At 37.4% G+C, this 22,284-nt stretch overlaps 1 protein-coding gene across 2 annotated transcripts in view; it reads left to right on the forward strand.

The window, feature by feature from the left end:
• Positions 1 to 22,284, forward strand: part of LOC110801282 (uncharacterized protein At5g08430) — a 58,425-nt gene that overhangs the window by 2,802 nt on the left and 33,339 nt on the right. Inside the window, exons 2-4 of one of the 2 annotated variants that reach the window (XM_056836999.1) lie at positions 11,283 to 11,473; positions 11,562 to 11,865; positions 19,627 to 19,706. Coding sequence is in view for 1 of the 2 variants with exons in the window: in XM_022006630.2 (XP_021862322.1) it covers positions 19,627 to 19,706 (80 nt within the window). In the remaining variant the exon portion in view is untranslated. The remainder of the gene's footprint in view (positions 1 to 11,282; positions 11,474 to 11,561; positions 11,866 to 19,626; positions 19,707 to 22,284) is intronic. The other variant, XM_022006630.2, reaches the window with a different exon arrangement.

Raw genomic sequence — 22,284 nt, forward strand, 5'->3', positions numbered from 1 at the left:
TTAGTCATTAAAACATGCTTTCTTTGGTTAGTTTTAAAAGGACCAAGAACATTAGTATAGTTTTCAAGGTATGAGGCTACTGTAATAGAAACCAAACGAAGCGGTCAAAGATTAATTATTATTAAACATAAGGGAAAGGTAAGGAATTCCATTTTTTTTTCTTTGAGAGGGCGACGGACATAACCAACAACACAATTTTATTTACAAAAGATCTAAATCTCAACAGTATTAATCCAAAATAAAATAATTGTTTCCCTTAATACCATAGAATAATTACATAGTATAAATAATGGAATGAGAGGGGAAGGCTCGTAAGATGTACAAAGAAAACAGGGGAAAGGTTGATGTAGTGACGATTTACGGTGAGTATTTGTGGCTACCACATTCATATAATCATATGAACATAACTAGTTTTTGCTAACTCGATGGTGTAGAACATTGGAAAAGGGAAGATAATCAAAGTACTATTATCATTTAGTATAATTATAGGAATCATGTTCCAGAATTAAATTGAAGGGGATGACAACCATTGACTTACCAAGGATGGAGGATGAAGACGATGACGGCAACCGAAGAGGGGTGTGAGAGGAGGGGTTTCTTTTGATATTTAACTTACACGGCCAAAATTTGTGGGTTTGTGGGTATAAGTAGCTTAGGATAAATTAGGGTTTAACTAGGGGACTAATTTCAGAAAGTTTATAAAATAAAATCTGAAAATATACTTGTAAGTTTTTTTTTTTTTGTTAAAACTCATTAAAAACTTTATTATAATTGAAAAATTAACTTAAATTACCAAAATAATTTATTATAAAATACCCGAAAATACGGGGTATTACATCTACTCCCCCTAAAAAAAACAAAGTTCGTCCTCGAACTTAAAGTTAACTCTTAAGCTAAAAGAACGATACTAGCATGTTATTATCCTATTTCACCCTCCCTAAAAAGAGTTTCGTCCTCGAAACTTAGTATACCTGCTCAAATAGTTCTGGATAACGCTTTTTCATGTCATCCTCAGCTTCCCAAGTTGCCTCTTCGGAATTTTGATTCGACTATAGCACTTTAAATAACTTAACGGCCTTGTTCCGGGTATTTCTCGTCTTGGTATCAAGAATCTTAATAGGACGTTCTTTGGAGGTTAATGACTCATTTAACTCAATAGACTCTGGTTGGATTACATGGTTAGAGTCATGGACATATTTTCTGAGTTGGGAGACATGGAAAGCATTGTGGACATTGGCTAACTCCATTGGTAAAGCTAACTGGTATGCCACCTCTCCAATTCGCTTCAATACCTCATACGGGCCAATGTACCTCGGGCTCAACTTTCCCTTCCTTCCAAATCGCATGACACCTTTGGTCGGTGACACCTTAAGTAATGCCTTTTCTCCAACTTCAAACTCCACCACCCTTCTATTCTGGTCTGCATATGACTTCTGCCGATCCTGTGCTGCCTTCATATTCTCTTGTATCAACCTAACCTGTCTTGTTGTTTCTTCTATCATTTCTGGCCCCATTGTCAACGACTCACTAATATCACTCCAACACAAAGGACTCCTGCATTTCCTCCCATATAACGCTTCATAAGGTGCCATTCCTATGCTTGCATGGTAGCTATTATTATATGATAACTCAATCATAGGCAATCGCTCATCCCACGACCCACCAAAATCCATTACACAAGCCCTTAACATATCCTCTAGAGTCTGAATCGTCCTCTCTGTCTGCCCATCGGTAGCAGGATGAAATGCTGTGCTGAACTTTAGTATAGTACCAAATGCTTTCCGAAAAGTACCCCAAAAGTTTGACAAGAATCTCGGGTCCCTATCTGAAATGATGTCCTTAGTAACTCCATGCAGTCTCACTATTTCACGAACGTATGCATCTGCTAGTTGGTTCACATTCCAAGTATCCTTCATGGCAATGAATCTTGCTGTCTTTGTCAAGCGATCAACTATGACCCAAATTGCGTTCTTGGCTGTCTTGGTAAGTGGCAATGCCATCACGAAATCCATTGAAATCGACTCCCACTTCCATCCTGGTACCTCTAAAGATTGCAACTTCCCTCCAGGTCTCATATGTTGAATCTTTACCTTCTGACATGTCAAACATCTTGCTACAAACTCAGCTACCTCACGCTTCATGTTAGACCACCAAAAATGTTGTTTAAGGTCCTTATAAAGTTTATCTCCGCCCGGATGCACCGAGTAAGGCGTATTATGAGCCTCCTCTAATATATTCCTCTTTAGCTCCTCATCTTTAGGAATGCACCATCTTCCCTTATATTTCACTGCTCCTGTATTATCAATCTCAAAATCAATAGCTGCTCCTTCTTCCTTCATTTTTCTAACCTTTCCCAACCATTCATCTGCTGCTTGCTTCTCTCGAATCTCATCGTATATGGTAGGTTCTACAGACATTGCATTCAACTGAGCATCAACTTGACCATACTCCATCACTTCTAAATTCAGCTTTTGAAACTCCTCACATAACTCCTTTGCCAACACCATTGTGTTCATCGTGTGGCTTGTCTTCCTGCTCAATGCGTCAGCTACCTTGTTTGCCTTTCCCTCATGATACAAGATCTCCAATTCATAGTCTTTTATGAGTTCTAGCCATCTTCTTTGCCTCATGTTCAACTCCTTTTGAGTGAATATGTACTTCAAGCTTTTGTGGTCTGTATAAACCTTACACCTCACACCATACAAGTAGTGTCTCCAAATCTTAAGAGCAAACACCACTGCCCCTAGCTCCAAATCATGTGTGGGGTAATTCTTCTCATACTGCTTAAGTTGCCTCGATGCATAAGCTACAACCTTCCCATGTTGCATAAGTACACACCCTAAACCGTTCTTTGATGCATCACTATACACTTCAAAGCCATCAACTCCCGAGGGTAATGTCAAAACTGGTGCAGAGGTAAGTTTTCGTTTCAACTCTTGAAAAGCTTGCTCACATTTCTCATCCCACTGAAATCTCGTTGTCTTTTTCATCAAATTTGTCATTGGTTGAGCTACCCTAGCAAAGTCTTCCACAAATCTCCTATAATAACCAGCAAGACCTAAGAAACTCCTTGCTTCTGTCACACTAGTAGGTCGAGGCCAATCAGTCACTGCTCGAATCTTAGATGGGTCAACTGCAACTCCCTCTTTCGATATCACATGGCCTAAGAATGCTACTTTCTCTAGCCAAAACTCACACTTAGAGTATTTAGCATACAACTGCCTTTCACGGAGTATCTCCAACACTCTTCTTAGATGCTCCTCATGCTCTTCCTTATCCCTCGAGTACACCAAAATATCATCTATAAACACCACAACAAATCTATCCAAATATGGCTGAAAAGTTCTATTCATAAGGTCCATAAAAGCTGCTGGCGCATTTGTGAGTCCAAAAGGCATGACAGTGAACTCATAATGGCCATATCTTGTGCGAAAGGCTGTCTTGGGTATATCTTCTGCTGCAATCCTCAACTGGTGGTATCCCGACCTCAAATCAATTTTCGAAAAGATCCCAGCACCCTTAAGTTGATCAAATAAATCCTCAATCCTAGGTAATGGATACCTATTCCTTACTGTGACATTGTTTAACTCTCGATAGTCAATGCACAATCTCATGCTCCCATCCTTCTTTCTCACAAACAAAACAGGTGCTCCCCAAGGTGAGACACTCGGTCTAATGTACCCTTTCTCAAGCAACTCCTCTAACTGCACTTTCAACTCCTTCATCTCTGCGGGTGCCATCCTATATGGTGCCTTAGAAATAGCTCCTGTCCCAGGCACTAAATCTATTTTGAAATCCAACTCCCTAGCTGGTGGCATCCCTGGGATTTCTTCTGGGAATACATCCTGAAATTCTTTTACTACTGGAATCTGTTCTATGGCTTTCTCTTCTACATTCACATCTTGCACATGGCACAAGTATATGGGGTAACCTTTCCTAATATAAGAATGAAAAGTCATGGCTGACACAATACTGAGTTCAGGCTTAGACACAACTCCTTGGTAAGAAATTCTATTCCCCTTTGGCCCCCTATGAGACACTTTCTGGGTGTGACACTCAATTCTAGCCCTGTACTTACTAAGCCAATCCATTCCCAAGATCACATCAAAATCAGTCAGGTTAAACTGGATAAGGTCTGCAGGTAACTCAGTCCCAGCTACATTAATAGGAATGTTTTGGTATAGGGATTTACAAAGCACAACTTCCCTAGATGGTATCACTATATTGACTTGACACGACGATGAAGGTTTCAATGCATTTTTACTCACAAAAGAAGTGGATACAAAAGAATGAGACGCCCCCGAATCAAAAAGTAAGTAAGCAGGCTTAGAGTTAACTAGAAAAGTACCCGTCACAACGTTGGCATTGATGCTAGCCTCATTCTGGTTCATGACATATATCCTTCCATTGCTGGTCCTCCCATTGCCATTGTTCTGGTTAGTGTTTGTTGCTCTAGCATTACCATTGTTGGTATGCCCATTGGCACTGTTGCTCGAGTTCCTTCCATAGCCGCCTCCATTGCTACCATTGTTTCCATTATGACCTTGGTGACTATTCCCCTGCCTCTTGGGACATTCACGTGCCTTATGTCCAGGTTCCTTGCATTCGTAACAAGTGATTGGGTCTCCTTGGCAAGTACGACCACGATGGCTCTTGTGACATCTCTTGCAAGGAAGGGATCCCTGCTGATTCTGATTTCCTTGGCCTTGGTTGTTGCGGTTATTGTTGTTGTAACGATCATTAGACCTATAGCCACCACCATTACCATTTCCACTTCCATTTCCATAGCCATTTCCATTTCCATAGCCATTACTATTTCCTCCATAGCGAGGTTTCTTGTCATATCCTTGCTGGTTGGAGGTTTCAGCATTATTTCTCTTCTTGTGCATATTCTTCACCTCTTCTTCACGCTTTATCACCCTTTCAGTGTTGCAAGCCCTTTCATATGCTTCCTGAAATGTTGCTGTTGCGCCAGCTGCTATCACTTTCTTCTGAATTCTGAAAATCAACCCATCTTCAAATTTCGAAGCCTTAGCTCTCTCATCAGGTACCACATTGGGACAGAACCTAGCATATTCATTAAACTTCTCAGCATATTCTTGCACACTCATGCCCCCAGTTTGGTTGAACCTACTAAACTCATTGTATTTCTTTCTCCTTATGTGTTCAGGAAAGAAACGTCCCTTGATAGCCAACTTGAAAGCATTCCAACCAAAGTTCTCTTGGTTTCTTAGTGTAGGGCCCTGTCTTTCCCACCATAAGTCAGCATTTTCGCGCAAGTAGAAAGTTGTCTGATCCACCTTTTGAGCATCAGGTGTACCAGCAGCAGTGAAGATCTTGTCAAAATCACGTACCCAGTTTTCAACCAACAACGGATCCTCCTTACCTAGGAATAGTGGGGGTTTCAATGCGGCTAGCTTCTTAGCCATGGAAGCTTGCGGGTCATTGTCAGCATGGTTGTTGTTGTTTTGCAACTGTTGCTGCAACAACAAACCCATAGTCTGGTTTATCTGTTCAAGGTTCCTTAATCTAGCAGCAAGTTGTTCTGGGTTTCAACCATTTGTTCTACTCTTCTTGTACGGGACCTAGTGTATACGTTATAGTTTTGCATACACAATCTGCACAATTTAACACTGGTGTTATCACCACACATATTTCAACGCGGCTAATGCGTTTAAACTCATAGTAGTTGTACTTGTGCCAAATGTTAACATGAACCGTCATCATAATTACACTTGTTAAGACTATTCCGTACTCCATTTAAAAGACTTGCAGTTACTACGAATTAATTATAAGCAACTATAAGCCCTTAATACGCTACTTAAGAATACATCTGACCCAAGGTATAAAAGGATACACTCCAACAAACATCATACATTATGTTGAGTGGACAATTCAGTAACGCTATAATTAAGAAACACATATCAATAATAAGGATTTCCACGGTACTCAACTCATACTAGCAACCTAAATTACAATAAGTTTTACTAGCTTATTTATGTTTGAGGGCTTGCGAATACTCGAAGTGTAGCGAGAGAGTGCAACCATTCTCATCCCACCTCAACCAAAACTTTGACTTTTATGTAAAAAAAACAATCTCACGAAAATCTTGACAAAATAATGGAAAACAAAATAGTCATTAATAGTAGGTAATTATCAAAAGTAATTGCAACCCATTAACTAATGGCTAACTGCAAAACACTTACTAATTATAACACTGGTAGTAGTATATGACGCATAAAACAAAATCTATCAATCATATTAAATAGAGAAATCCATGGCCTAATGACCTTATTAATACCCTAGTATCTACTATATAATTTAACCAATAATTTTGGCTTCCTAGTCGAAGCCCGATGAGTCACTTGTTTCTGGGGCACTATTTTGATTATCCGGCATGCGATCATAGTCCCAAGCAGTAATAGCATCAATCATCTCGCCCTCCAAGTGGACAAGATCCAAGAACCAACGTCCCATATAATTGTACCTTAGGGTATTAGGCTCCCCGTTCACAAAAATACGGCTATGTCTTCTCCTTACTTGAGCTAGTGGTCCTACTATAAGAAGGGTTCTTATTAAAGCTTCAGCTTGCCTAGCCGGAGTGTGAAAATCATTACCCTCTGGTAGGTCATTTAACCTATAGCTTTCCATGCAAGCTCTTAGTCGGTTAATAAAATGCGGGACATATTCTCCATCACGAATTCGTAGCTCATACGGGGTCGATGCTCGAACACCCGGACCTCTCCTAGCAGTTTGTTTCCTTGCAGTTACTATAGTACGAACCATCTAAGCACAAACAAAAGAAAGAAGAGAACAACATAATGTAAGTACTAAACAAGTACTTTCAAATAAGTGTAACAACCCCTTAACGTATTCCCACGCTCACGGCTTTTACTTAACATAGTACTTATTTTATCATATTTAAATTAGAACCCTTTATACAATTTTTAACCTATCTCATTAATTTCAATTTTCCTAAGAAAAAAAATAATTTTTTTTTTGAAAACAAACCTAAGCTCTGATACCAATTTGTAACACCCCCAAAATTTTGGACCTTTTACATAATCAAAAACCCCGTTTTTATTTCATAAAAACCATCGTCCAAACCTTGGGAGTGTCACTGCTACATTTATTCTCCTTAGAAATAAATGCAAAGCAACAAAACAATTTAAAACCATTAAAGTCAAACTTAACTAAGTGGTCTAAAGGTGGCCAATAAAATATTACAACCAAATCCCGTAAAATAAATAACAAATCCAACTTAGACCGAAATAGAAATTGTCTCTTGACTAGGTGGTTATTCTAAGCGTCTCCTCACTCATAGCCAAGTACCTTTACCAACCTGCAAAAATAAATAGAAAAGAGACAAGAGAGACAAACTCCCAAAATCAGATAAACTGAGTAATTCCAACTCCATCCCGTAAAATAAGTAATTTTAGTTTGAAAACGTTTTGAGTATATAAAATAAATAATTAAACAACAAGTATCAATTTAATAATCCATCATTAGTCTTATCACATAAGATCAATATTAATTAAGTGAGGGAAAGAGAACGCTAAGGGTCGCGCGTAACTCTTGAGAATGGCCAAAGTAAGATGATTGAGTACAGAATGTCCCTAGTGTGCACACCCCTCACTAATTTACTATGGGTCTCCGCGACCGCGCACCGATAGAATTAGGAGGAAGACTAAGCAGAAAGTTTAATACAGAATAATAGAAACCTACTAGAAGCCTACCGGGTCTCCACTAAAGTGCACCGATAGAACAACATCTAGAAGGGCAACCTGTTCCTAACCCTTACGGGCTTTTACCTCTGAGATTACACTTTACGTTATTAGTATTTTGATTAGGTTCGAAACATAAAGTATACGTAGTCACAAGAGCAAACATTATGGATTAATCATCATTTTAGTCTTTCTTATCTACGCCTGTTATACCCATGAGTAATCAACCAATTATATCCAAGAGTAAGCAAATAGTTCCTGCCATACAAACCATTAGCAGCCACCCAACATTATATCTAAGTTACCTAATTCACAATACACAATACACAATACTATCACTATAATCCGTAAGACATAAATCATAATCTCCATAACATAAGTACGTAGTATACATTAGTTGAAATAATATTTCCATAGGACTACCAATATAAGAAATGCCCATGAATTCTAATCGTATAGCTTATATAAACAACACTTAGTCTCCCTAGCACATAATAGCACATAAACATGTTCAAATATTTTTCCTAACGGGATCTAAAGATGATGGACATTGAAAATTACCTTGCGTGCGCGTACTCCAAACTAGCTAGTCGTTTCGATACGTGTTCTCTAAGTACCCTTCGTCTACAAATAATCATATAAAGAAATCCTAAGTTAGCAAACGACTAATATCCGCAGTTAATTGGTCTAACTTAACAATATCACTCTCATCTTGCTATGATCTGCAAACTCTCACTTTAAAGTATTTTAGTCATTAAAACATGCTTTCTTTGGTTAGTTTTAAAAGGACCAAGAACATTAGTATAGTTTTCAAGGTATGAGGCTACTGTAATAGAAACCAAACGAAGCGGTCAAAGATTAATTATTATTAAACATAAGGGAAAGGTAAGGAATTCCATTTTTTTTTCTTTGAGAGGGCGACGGACATAACCAACAACACAATTTTATTTACAAAAGGTCTAAATCTCAACAGTATTAATCCAAAATAAAATAATTGTTTCCCTTAATACCATAGAATAATTACATAGTATAAATAATGGAATGAGAGGGGAAGGCTCGTAAGATGTACAAAGAAAACAGGGGAAAGGTTGATGTAGTGACGATTTACGGTGAGTATTTGTGGCTACCACATTCATATAATCATATGAACATAACTAGTTTTTGCTAACTCGATGGTGTAGAACATTGGAAAAGGGAAGATAATCAAAGTACTATTATCATTTAGTATAATTATAGGAATCATGTTCCAAAATTAAATTGAAGGGGATGACAACCATTGACTTACCAAGGATGGAGGATGAAGACGATGACGGCAACCGAAGAGGGGTGTGAGAGGAGGGGTTTCTTTTGATATTTAACTTACACGGCCAAAATTTGTGGGTTTGTGGGTATAAGTAGCTTAGGATAAATTAGGGTTTAACTAGGGGACTAATTTCAGAAAGTTTATAAAATAAAATCTGAAAATATACTTGTAAGTTTTTTTTTTGTTAAAACTCATTAAAAACTTTATTATAATTGAAAAATTAACTTAAATTACCAAAATAATTTATTATAAAATACCCGAAAATACGGGGTATTATAGTATGACTCTCGAAAAAATACGGCTGGAAGTAGTAGTTGTGAGTCTTGTGACTCATAAAAAATATGGAGGGAGTATTTCTTACTTACCTCATTGTCTCACTCCCTATTATATTATTTTTTCTATTTCTTCCCAACACTACACACACCATTTTTTTCCCACAATAACTAATTCATCCATTATCATCTTTTTACAATAAATAATTAACATATTATCCCCACTTGTACTTGGTTTATTAAATTACTCAAACCTCCTAAAACTCTGTATCAGTCAAAGTATAACTCTTATTAAAATGCGGAGGAAGTATATTTTATTACGTTTGGCCTTTACACGTTAAACGGCCGTATCAGTCAAAGTATAACTCTTATTAAAATGATAATATTACGAAGTTAAATTTTAAGGTAAAATTTTTCTTTCACCGGGCTCCTAATAAAATCTTACCCCTTAAGTCCCAAAAAGTTTAAAATATCTACTCCCCCTGTTTCTTTTTGTTCTTTACGTTTTACTTTTTGGGTGTTTCAAAATGTTACTCCCTCTGTATTTATTTAAGAGATACACTCGCCTTTTTCGGCCGTATTTATTTAAGAGATACACTTGTCATTTTTAGTAACTTATCAACCCCACCATCCAATTAAATAATATATCTACACCCCACCCCCACCCCCACTCCCTAAAATGACATGGTCCCCACTTATTTTTCTTATTAAAATATTTACTCAACCCCACTTGTTTTATTACTTTATTTCATTCAATTCTTTTTCTTAATACTCGTGCCCGGCCAAGTGTATCTCTTAAATAAATACGGAGGGAGTATTTACACTTCATTTTATATTATCACATAAATGCTTTAGTATTCTATCAAAATTTGTGCCCAATGATTATTTTAACCAATTAAATTTATTGGGTCATTTAATTTTTCACACTTTTTCATTGGGACATTAATTTTTTCTCATTTTTTCAATATCAGAATTTTGATAAAAGTGAAAACATTATAAATAAACGTATTTTGCCTTGTTTAAACAAAAAAAAAAAGAAGAATCTCAATACACATTTTTTTTTTTTGGCAAATAAAGATATTTTATTACCAAAAGAGGAAGTTACACCTAGACAAAGCTAGGAAGTCAGCTAAACCAGACCACCAGAACACAATCAACTACAGCAAAGAGCAACACCCAACAACTAACCAACTACAACAGAGGCTAATTTAAAAGAAACATATGCTGGCTAGCAGTTGCCGTACAAGCAACTCTAAACATGATGTCTGGAACAATATCAGCAGGCCTTCTACATTTATGGTTAAACACCATTTCAATCCTTTGCAGCCAAATGCTGTAAAGACACTCAGCAAAGTACATCACAAGCAACTTGTATCTATCCCCAGTTCTCTTGGTAGCTTTCAATACCCATGTTAGTTCTTGATCAAAAGAAGTAGCTTTCCTGCTGAACTTTAAACTATGCAGAATAGTATTCCACACAGCAGCTGAATAATCACATTCAAAGAACAAGTGTGCTGCAGTTTCTTTTTTAGTGTTACACAAGGGGTAATCATCCACAGTAGTGACCTTCCAAGCCACCACTCACCAGCCTGTCCCTAGTAGGGAGCCTATTCCAGAGAGCAAGCCAAGTAATAAACAAGCTCTTAGGAGATGCCTTGTTATTGCACACAATCCTTCTCCAGAGAACTTTCACATGATCACCCAGAAGACACTGATACATCTTTTTGATAGAAAATTTCCCATTCCTGCAAACTTTATCCCATCCTCCCACATCTTCAATCATTTGAGCAGAAGATAGAATCTTCTTAAGTGGCCAAGACATAGCAGCAGGCCACTTAGTATCAAGAGATCTTCCCTTAATATAGTAGGTGTGCACCCACCTACACCACAACTTATCTTTTTTGTGTGTCAGGGACCATAAGTGCTTAACTACTGCTGCTTTGTTCCAAAGACTCATTTCTTTAATATTCCATCCCCCTGCAGTTTTAGGAAGGCACAAATTGGATCAAGCAACCAAAGATTTCCTTGAAGGATCAGTGTGACCAGTCCACAAAAAGATCATGCAAAAGTTTTGGATCTCCTTAATTACCTTCTTAGGCAAGATGAAAATTTGGCACCAAAATGATTGCATACTTAAGAGAATAGTTTGCACCAGTTGTAGCCTGCTAGCACAAGTAAGATTCCTAGCTGTCCAGGTTTTGGCTCGAGCAACTACTTTCTCAATCAAAGGCCTGCATTGATTATAAGCTAGCTTTTTTGTAGCAAGGGGCACGCCAAGATACCGGAATGGAAAAGACCCTTCAGGAATGTGAATAGCAGACAGAATTGCAGCTTTCTCAGTGGAGGAGATCCCACCAAGATAAATGTTACTTTTATCAAGATTAGCCTCAAGGCCAGAAGCAGCAGAAAACTGATAAAAGCAGAAAGCAACATCTGAACAGATTGAATGTCTGCTCTGGAGGACATGAGTAGATCATCAACAAACAAGAGATGAATGATAGCAAGTTTCTTACATTTGGGATGAAAGTTGAAAGCAGGTTGAGCTTGAAGCTGCTGAAGATGCCTGGTAAGATATTCCATGCCGATTGCAAATAAGAAAGGGGACATAGGATCCCCCTGCCTTAGCCCTTTCCTTGCACTGAAAGGCTTAGTGGGTTTGCCATTAATAAGGATGCTATAAGAGACTGTTGTAATACAGCTGAACACCCAATTCACAAATCTTTCAGGGAAGCCTAGTTCAATCATCACATCTTTGAGAAAACTCCATTCAATAGAGTCATAGGCTTTTTTTAGATCCACTTTGAGAAGACATCTAGGGGAGTTATGTGCCCTGGTGTAGCCTTTAATCAACTCAGTATCAAGCAGGATGTTATCAGAGATCTGTCTCTCAGGAATGAAGCCAGATTGGAAATCACTAACAACATCACCAATTATGTGTTGCATTCTTGTGGTGAGAATTTTAGAGACAAGCTTGTAGACTACATTGCAGCAGGCAATAGGTATAAAGTCTTTGACTTTAGTAGGATTAGCCACTTTTGGGACAAGAGTGACAGAGGTACAATTATACTGGGTCAGCAGAGTGTTAGTATTAAACATCTCCAGAACTGCCTTGAAAACATCCATCTTGATTATGTGCCAAGTCTTTTTGAAGAAAACTGCATTGAGACCATCTAGACCTGGTGCTTTATCATCACCAATTCCCTTAAGAGCTTGATCAATTTCAAGAGTAGTAACCTCCCTAGTTAGCCAATTCTTGGCATAGTTACTGAGTTTAGTGCCACTTCTTACAGTAGGAATGTGAATAGCAGGAAGGGAGTTAGCAGCAGACCCCAACAATGTTTTATAGAAACCCACAATCTCCCCCTGAATTGCATCTGGTTCCACCAGTTTATTATTATTCTCATCATAAAGCACTGAAATCCTGTTCTGCCTGTTTCTCTCCTTCATAGAAGAAAAGAAAAACTGATGGTTAGAATCCCCCACTTGTAGCCACTGAATCCTAGATTTCTGTCTCAGAGCAATCTCATCCACTCTAAGCCACTTCTTCAGATTTGCAATACAAACTTTCTCCTGTTCAAACAGATCAGCAATTGGGGAAGTTTTTAAAGCATTTTGGACAGTTTCAAGTTGGTCTCTAGCCTTGTCAACTCTCTCCTTCACACCAGCAAATTCCTCTCTATGTAAACTTTTCAGTCTTGACTTGACTATCTTCAATTTGTGCCATAGCTTGTACATGTAAGAACCCCTAACTTCAGTAGAGCTCCAGACATCATCCACCAGTGGTAAAAATTGTCTATGCTCAGTGAGATAATTCAAGAATATGAAAGGTCTACCACCTTCAGCTTTATCAGGTAAATAGTTAACCAACAGAGGAGAGTGATCAGATATAGATGGATTGAGGTATTCAGCAGGAACACCAGTGAACTTGTGTACCCATGCATCATTGCCTAAACACCAATCAATTCTGCTTGCAGTTTGCCCCTCACCAGGACTTTTGTGCCAAGAAAAATAATGGCCAACACTCTGAAGTGGACAAAGACCAATACTAACAATAAAATTATTAAAATCCTGAATCTCAGTAGTAGTGACAGGAGTACCATTGATCCTATCTTCATTAGACAGGATAGAGTTGAAATCACCAGCCACCAGCCAGCAGCCAAGGTTGTACACCCACACTAGGTAGAATATGGGCCAAAGATTGCCACAAACTCCTTCTAGTCTCCACAGTGTGCAAACCATGGATTCCAGTGAACAAAAGGGAGACATTACCAGTTCTATCTCTAATCTCACAATGAATGAATTGCTCATGATTAACCAAAATTGAGAGGTCAACCTCAAGGTGTTGCCATCCCAACCAGATCCTTCCCCTAGGGTTAGAGGTGTAGTTGTTTTCCCAATTCCAATGCCTACCAAGCTTACCAACAACACTAGGGAACTTATTAGCTTTGACTCTAGTTTCTAACAAAGCAATAATATGTACATTGTTCTTTTTAATAAGATTTTTAACTTCTACAGCTTTAAGAGGATCATTGAATCCTCTCACATTCCAGGTGCACAAGTTAACCTTCATCATGAGACAGTTGTAAGTTTCCATCTCCCTCATCCACAACTCCCTCACCAGCAATCTCCTTGAAACCAAGATCTTCTATAAGGACAGTATAGGGATTACTGGACTCATAGTTCTCATTCTGCTGGGCCCTCTTGTTCTTCTGGTGACTATTTTCCAATCCTGATCACCTGATTGGGGTATAGCAGGTGTGACATGAGGAGGTGTAAGAGTCCCTACTGGCAATTTTGTGATTGTTGTACTGTCTCCTGCTGCTTATGAGTAGCTTTAGCCACCCAAACCTTCTTAGCTGGCTTAGGGAGGGGAGCTACCTTAGTAGTTTTATCACAGTCATGACCTGCAATATTGCATTTCTTACAATATGCTGGTTTCCCATCATACTTCACTTCCTGTTTGAACATAGTACCATAAGCATCTTCAATCCACACATGGTCAGGCAATGTGGCAGTAATATCCATCTCTACTAACACCCTGGCAAAAGAAACCCTATCTTGCCTAGTGGTACACTCATCAGCACAGATAGGAACCCCCAACAGGCTGCTAATCCTGCTAAGAGAATCAGTACCCCAGCAATGAAGGGGTAGGTTGGGAAATTTAACCCATAGAGGTATCACTTTGAGCACTTCTTCATAGAAATTGAAGTCAGGTGACCAGGGCTTGATAATCACTGGTTTGCCATAAAATGTATAAGGACCACCTGCAACCACCTTGCTTTTCTCCTTAGTGCTAGAAAATCTAATCAGGAAGTATCCATCATCATGATAAAACACTTGGGGTTGAGCAACATCCCCCCATACAGCAACCATAAATCTTTTCACAGATGCTATAGTTGGGGATTCTCCTACTACATACATGACAATTGAAGCTTGCCATTTATCAGCCATAGCATCTAAATCAGACTGCTGAATTGTGCCACCTTCTTACCTTCCTTAACAATTGGAGAGACAAACCCCAATGCACCCCCCTTAGATGCAAGTTTTGCCCCAGTAAACAGATTTTTCCATGGTTCTGGAGGAGCCACATTTTGTTCAGTGTGAGTGGTAGCATCATTCAAAATCACAGGAGATTGGGTTTTCTCTTGGGTATTATCAATATCAACATTAGCAGGGTTTCCCAAAACAGGGTCCGTATTACATTGCGGAATGATCCTACCCTTCCCAGTAAGACCTAAGGACTGACTAAGAACAATAATGGCATTATGAAGTTCTCTTGAGATCATACCTACTGATGGGTGCACCATATTTGAGTGAACAAGCTCTTCATTATCGAAGTTCGCATCCGCATCCAAGTTATCTGGGTACGATTTCTCATCATCATTATGCCCTAAAAACGCTGCATTTCCAGGTTGATTCTTAGTGAAAGCATCAGTCGAAGAGTTGGTGAAGTCCCATTTGTATTTGCCTTCTTCTTTTTCGCCATCAATGGAGGTGGGCGCACGTTAGTGAGTCACCCTTAACGTACACCCTTGCTCAGCCGTGGGAGAGAAGAAAGCAATCTCAATACACATTAATTAATCGTTAATAAACGTGTAAAAATTCAAACGTAAAGAACAAAAAGAATTCTTTTCTTTAGTCGAGATTTTAGTATTGCAAACAATTCTTTTGCAAACTTTTGACAATTTTTGTAAGTTTAAAGGTTATAAAAAATTGATGATTTGATATACATATTAAAATGAATCTAAAAAGATATGATAATATTTTTTATTGCATCAGTATAAATGTGCAGCCAAATTTTGTAATGATAAAAGAACGGAAGAACCATCTATGTGTAATTTGGTCCCCTAACTCCCTAAGTACTACAGGCTCATCGATAGGATAGAGTTAGTCATCCCAAATCACATCGAATAAAATTTTGAATAAACAAACTGATTTTTTTTTTGTGTGATTGTGGTTTATTATTGTTTATTACCTTTGTCATTCTACTTTATATAGTTAGGGTCCCACATACTGTCTCATTTTAATAAAAAAATACCCCACTTTCTTTGTACCTCAATTTCTATTATGAAAATATTATTTGTTGATTACACACAAACTTATCTCATAAAATATGTGCCATAACAAGTTTGGCACCTTAACGAAGAGAGTATTTAATTGATTCCCTCTATCCCAAAATGCTCAGTTTGTGACACATAGTTTTAAAAGAATAAATTGGTGTACGATTACTAAATGTTCTCTGTTTTTTGTTCTTCCTATTTGAAATTTTGAGGAGAGACAAAAAGTAAGAAAAACAAAAGAAACACAAGGAATATTTATTTTAATATAAAAGTAGAGGGAATATGAGTGAAATTTTTTATTCATTGGACGAGAGTGTTAGGATCCTAATTTTTGAATAATGGAAAGAGAGGGTTAAAATATTAGTGCAATAATTCCTAGAATAGAAGTGTCTATTCCAGGACGGAGGGAGTACTATGGGAAAGTATGGATAACATTGCGGATGGCGTTGCCTATAACTTAGTTTAGTACTTTTACTGGTTAAAGCCGAGGGGTGAAGTTAAATCAAATTTAAAACTTTAACAAAACATTAGCTTACATAGTCTTTCTACATATGTCAACTTCTTATGAAAATTTCCCCGCCTAAACTTCCTGTGACATTACTTTTCTTCCTCCTATTCTTTTTCCTCCAAAGACGCGAGCAAATACTTCGTTAAAAAAACAATGAAATAGTGACTACCCATTTCATAAATTCAATCTAATGAGTATCCTCTTCCCAGACAAAAACAAGTGTTTATATTTTATATCGTGCAACGCACAAGGTTAACATAGTTAGTTTTGTCTGAATCATAATTCTTCATGGCTCCCTATACACACAGACACACGTAATTTTGTCTAAATAAATTATCTAACTAGGCTAACTTGTGATTTTTTTTTCATAACAGTACTTAGTCAAATGAAGAGTCCTAGTAGCATAGTTTTCCACACAGTTCATTTGCTGCGAACTGTCTTTTAATGCCATTTTTATGATTTGAGTTAACTTTAAGGTTGTAAAGTCTTATTTCAGTTTTACAAGTGTTATTTTTTTAACTATTCAGTGTCAAATTGTTGTGATTTGAGTTTTATTTTTAAAGGCTTTTATGTGAGTTCAAATGCCACCAAGCTACAACCTTCATAGCGGAGGAGGGAGGAAATATTAGCTGAAGAGTGGGGGATAAAGTGGTGATGGTGGAGAGAGAATGAAAAGTAATAGGAGAAAGAGGAACATAACATAAAATAATGAAGGGTTGATGTGTGGGGTGGGGAGAGAGGTAGTCAATTTAAAGGCAGAGGAGAAGATTGTAGAGTGGAGGGAGAAATGATGGAAGCAAAAGAGAGGTCATGGAAGGAGAAGATTTTAGAGTAGAAGTTGTAGAGTAAGGCGAAGAAGAAAGAGAGGTGATAGGTGGATAAGGTTACAGAGGGAGTGGTGTTGGAGTGGTGTTGGGGTGGGGGTGGGGGGGTTCGAGAAGATTATGTTTGGATGGAGGAGAATATTATAGAGGAGAAGATTATAACGGGTAGTATAGGGTAGGCAAGGGGGAGATAAGGGGGTGGGTAGAGAGAGAAAATGAGGGAGATGATGGGGGGAGTCTATTCAAAGGGGGAGGAGAACATTATACAAGGGTGTAAAAGGGAGGAGTAAGAGAGGTCATGGAGAGGAATAGATGATGATTGATGGCGTTTGGTGTAAAGGTGGAGGAGAAGATAATAAAGGGGTAGAAAGGAAAAAGGTGATGGATAAGTAATGGGAACAAAAAGAGGGAAATAGGAGGAGAGGGGAGTAGTTGGAGAGGGGGTGGGGGGGGGTGGGGAGGGGGGCACCGGTGGACGAATATGGTGCAAGATAGAAGATGGGGGGACATTGAGGAGAGGGAGACATAAGGTTTACAGGGTATGAAAATGGAGAAGAGGAGATGATAAGAGCTTTTAGTGAAAAAAGAGTGAGGGTCGTAGCCTTTTGGGCCAAATTTAGGGTGTAAGATGGAGGTTTTAAATGCGACTCATTCTAGATATCTAAGTTTCATGGCTAAACTTGCACCTCGTTCACTATTTACCTCGTTCACTATTTATGTAACGTTGTCTTTGCTATTCTTGACTATCACAAACAAAACTATGTATAAATTTGACCTCCCTGCACCTTTATAGACAAAATCAACAATAAATGTTGGGTTGTGAAAGAACCTTAGAGAGTGTTTTTTCAAACTTGTATTCATGTCACAAAGTAGAATTAGATGGGCTAAAATTGGCTGAGGTTGCATTCCTGAACTTGTTGAAAGGAGAATTGAACATTCAAAAATAAAAGTAGGATCATTATTTTATTATACATATAACATAATTTTGAGATAAAAGTACTACTTCCTTCGTTCTTTTTCAGATGACATAATTTTTTTATCATGTTTGCCAATGCAATATTTCAATCATTTAATGTCTTTAGTTATCAATGGGTAAAAATTATAAAAAATTGATATTATAAATATATACAGTGACTCAGTGAGACGAATATAACAAGACCCCATATGACTATATTTTTTCTTAAGTATAAATTACAATTGATAGTTAAAGTAGGTTATACGAATAGTGCTAAAAGCCAAATTGTGTCATTTAAAAAGAAAAATGGAGAAAGTATTTGTTTATTATTCTCTTGTTCCAATGGCATTATGGCTTGAACTCACATTGTTATGAGTTTGCTTTTCGAAGAAGAGGGGTCAAGGAATTTGTAATAACGTGATTAAGAAGATTTCTTATTCAGTTGGTGGGTTTCTTATCCACAAAAACTAATAATATTACTACTCGCTCCGTTTTCATTCACTTGCATCACTTCCTCTTTTGAAAGATTTTTGCATTATTTTATAATTTATCTCCCAATCTTTGGTCCCCACTTGTTAATTCTTTATACTTTCTCCAAATATATTTTGTATCACTTACCTAAAATGGGTGTTCATTCACCCTACTTGTAGTTTTTACAATAAACAATTCCCACTTACATCATTTAATGTTATTCTTGCATGGGCCACCTAAAACTGTGTGCCCATGCAAGTGATGCAAGTAAATAAAAACGGATGGAGTAAGATAAAGCATTTTGGCTTCAAATTTGGTACAAGTGGGCTACCAAAATTTATACTATGTATAATCACACATAATATAGAAAGAGCACAAAGTATCTAACATGTCGATTTTGAATGGATTGCTATATTTTCATCTAAGAACGGAGGGGAAAATAAATGCCAAAACACGGTAGAAATTTCCCTATCCCTTGTTATCCTATTTTAATCTTCCAAACATGATTTTATTTTCATCTTATCTTCATCTGTATCTCCCTCCTCTAAATGGCCATGTATATTTGGGGAATTCCAACATATATTATAGCATTATACATAGTAGAGTTTTATCTTGATAGTCTTTTGACTATTTTCCCTTTTTTCGCTTAAGGGTTTCTTGAAGTTTACATTATTAGTGAGTTCCTTGGAGTTGGATGTATTTGTAAAAAAAATTTCACAATATAACTACTCTCTCTGTTCTCGAATATTAGTCCCTTTGGAATCTTAACACTATTCACAATCGAAGAGAATCTTCTAATTTCTTTCCAATACGTACTTCAAAACATATTTATGTGAAATCTTATTTTGTTCGTCTTAATGTGTAGTTTAAGAATATCAAAATTTTATATTTTTCTAGCATAAGTGGATTTTTTATGCAAATTTATTTTCCATGTCCATTAGGTATGAAGTTTTCTTGATGATATTTGATTGAGTTAATGGCTTTGAATGATTGCATATTTTGCTTCTAGGGATTGCTTAAAATCATATCACCCTCAGTGCGTTGGAAAGGATGATTCTATTCTGGACCGCGAAGAGAATTTTAGATGTGGTAAAGAACTTCTCTTTCTTTGATCGATAAGAAGATTATATTTTTATTTATTTCTTCTCATGTATTGGAGGACATTTCGCATGTTTTAAGTTGCTTAAATTTATGTACTCCCTGCGTCCCACGTTACTCGTTACACTTACCTCTGCACAAAGTTTTAGTTGATATGTGATTGTTTGGTTATCAATTGTTATTTTATTGAAAAAGTAGATGTGATAGAAGTTAATGAGGTATTTTTTTAATTCAATGGGAGGATGTGGGAACCAAACATTTTTTAGTGGGAAGAAAGAGACAATATAATAATTGTAGGGTCATTCCTAATTTATAAGTGTAACAAGTAATGCGGGACGGAAGAGAAAGGAAAATTAACAAGTAATGTGAGACGGAGGGAGTAATAAAATTTATTGTTGATGGAGAAAACAAATACACACCACTTTCATTAGCTTAAAATGTTATATTTGCTACAATCTTTGACTTTTTTAGGACTATAAGGTCAAATGTGAAAACAATGCTCCTTCAATTTATTATATAAGCCTATAAGGTTAAACTTGTAATATGAATCCATTGCAATGATATATTATATTTCATAACCTTGGCCTCTTTTACCTGGACTCGGAAAATTCCGACCAATACCCGTGACTAGTGATACCCGGTTCGTGGAACGTGGCCTCAAACCGCAACCTCGGTTAGCTCGTCTTCGGTGCACGGTGGAACGTGACCCAGATTGCCGGCGGTGACAAACCCTTTTTGTTTACTATAGATCTGGATTTTCACCCAAAAATACTGGGGCTTTTGGTCTCCTTGGTGAGGCGAATCTCGTGGTTGCTATCTCCTACTTTTCGATGGTCGGAAGATGGTTGGAGAGTATAAAGTGATGACCGGAAAAAAATGTCGGGTACAGTCACAGTGAGGAGTGAGGAGAGAGATAACATGTTGGGTTGTGTGTGTGGAGTGAAGAGCCAGAGAATATTAAAAAAAAGTAATTGGGCCAAAGAAATTTAATTAAAATATTAATAGTAGAGTTATTCACGTGATTTTATCAGCTATTTTAAAAAAGCAACTTTATTTAATCCAGTTTTTTACTTTTTGTCAGCTAGTTATTTGTTTATTTTTAATTTTTTCATCTTTCACCTTCCCTAGACAAAGACTTTCACCTCCGGAGTACCATATTACTTTTTATCCAATTAAAAATGACACAATTACTTAAGTATATTTTAAAAAAATTCTATAAAATATAACAGAACGATCCGGGTTCTTTAGAAGCTGCGTTTCGCGGTTCCCGTACCGTGTCCCGCTCGAACCCACGTTCCATGTATTATTGGCCCTGATACGGGTACGAAATACGAGTTGGATCCTTCAAATTGTACTTAGACACGACTAACCCTATATCTAGAAATTGACTCATCAATCTACAACAAACAAGAATGAAATTTTAAGGCTTTTAGTCGCCATAGCAAGGAGACTTCCTCCGTGGTATTTCCATCCAGTATCGATGGTCGGAAAGTTGTCGGAGTGAGGAGAAAGAAAATGGATGGGTTAAATTTTCAGCTTTCCTTCTCTTCAGTTTTCTTCTTTATTTCTCTCTCTTTGTTGGTTTCCTTCTGTTTTGTTTTGTTTTGTTTTGTCACTTTTTAAAAAAATAATATTGTCAACTTTTGACTAGTGGGAAAGAGTATTGTTAACTTTTGACCAGTGAGAGAGGGGTAGTGGGGTGGTTATGAGGCCCCTCCCCTCTCCTCCCCTACCCTCTTCTTTCTTTTTTTAATTATGTGTTTGACAAGTGTAGGACTCAAGGCAGTGAATGAAGTAGTCACTTATTCACGTGACTACTCCCTTTCCCCCTTCTTTCTTTTCTTTTATTTTTTATTTTTTGGAAAAACGTTTTGAAAAGTAAAAAATGAAACTTTTAATAACCGTCGTGTCCCGTACCCGTGTCCTGTGATGCTCGGACTCGGCTCACCACCCCTCCGTACCGGAGTCCACACGACGCGAGTACGCGACCCGGGTGCGGACACCGAATCCAGATCGGACACGCCGGAGAGAAAGTGGGCTCAACACTCACTAACCCTAGATCTAAAATTGAATCTCAAATCCAGAAAAACAAGAGCCGAAACCTTAGAGATTTTGTTCGGCCAGAAAAGTCGACTAGATTGGAACCACAGAGTTGTCGGTTTTCTTCTCCGACGAAGGGAGGTTGTGTTCTTCGCATCTTCGACCTTTTTTGCCGGTTCTGATTTTCTATTTTAAATTTTTTAAATTTTTTATGTTGGGTTGGGTAGGTGGAAGAAAAAGGTCATGTGACTTCTTTTATTCTGCTTCTTTTTCTGTTTTATTTTTACTTTAGTTAAAATATGAGCTATAAAGTATTGTCTCCTTATCTAGTGGAGTAGTCTTTAATTTTATTTAGTAGGTATTGGGAAAGAGTTTGACTTTTCTCACCTAGTACTTAAATTTTGTGTTTAAATCATTTTATAACCAACTAACAAACAATACTTTATTTTTTTTTTTAAAAAAAAATCCTCTTTTACTAAATAAAAATTAAAATATCATTATTTTATTTTTGCATGCCGTGTCCCCAAGT

The sequence above is a fragment of the Spinacia oleracea genome, chromosome 2 (assembly GCF_020520425.1).
Source record: "Spinacia oleracea cultivar Varoflay chromosome 2, BTI_SOV_V1, whole genome shotgun sequence".
Classification (NCBI taxonomy): Eukaryota; Viridiplantae; Streptophyta; class Magnoliopsida; order Caryophyllales; family Amaranthaceae; genus Spinacia; species Spinacia oleracea.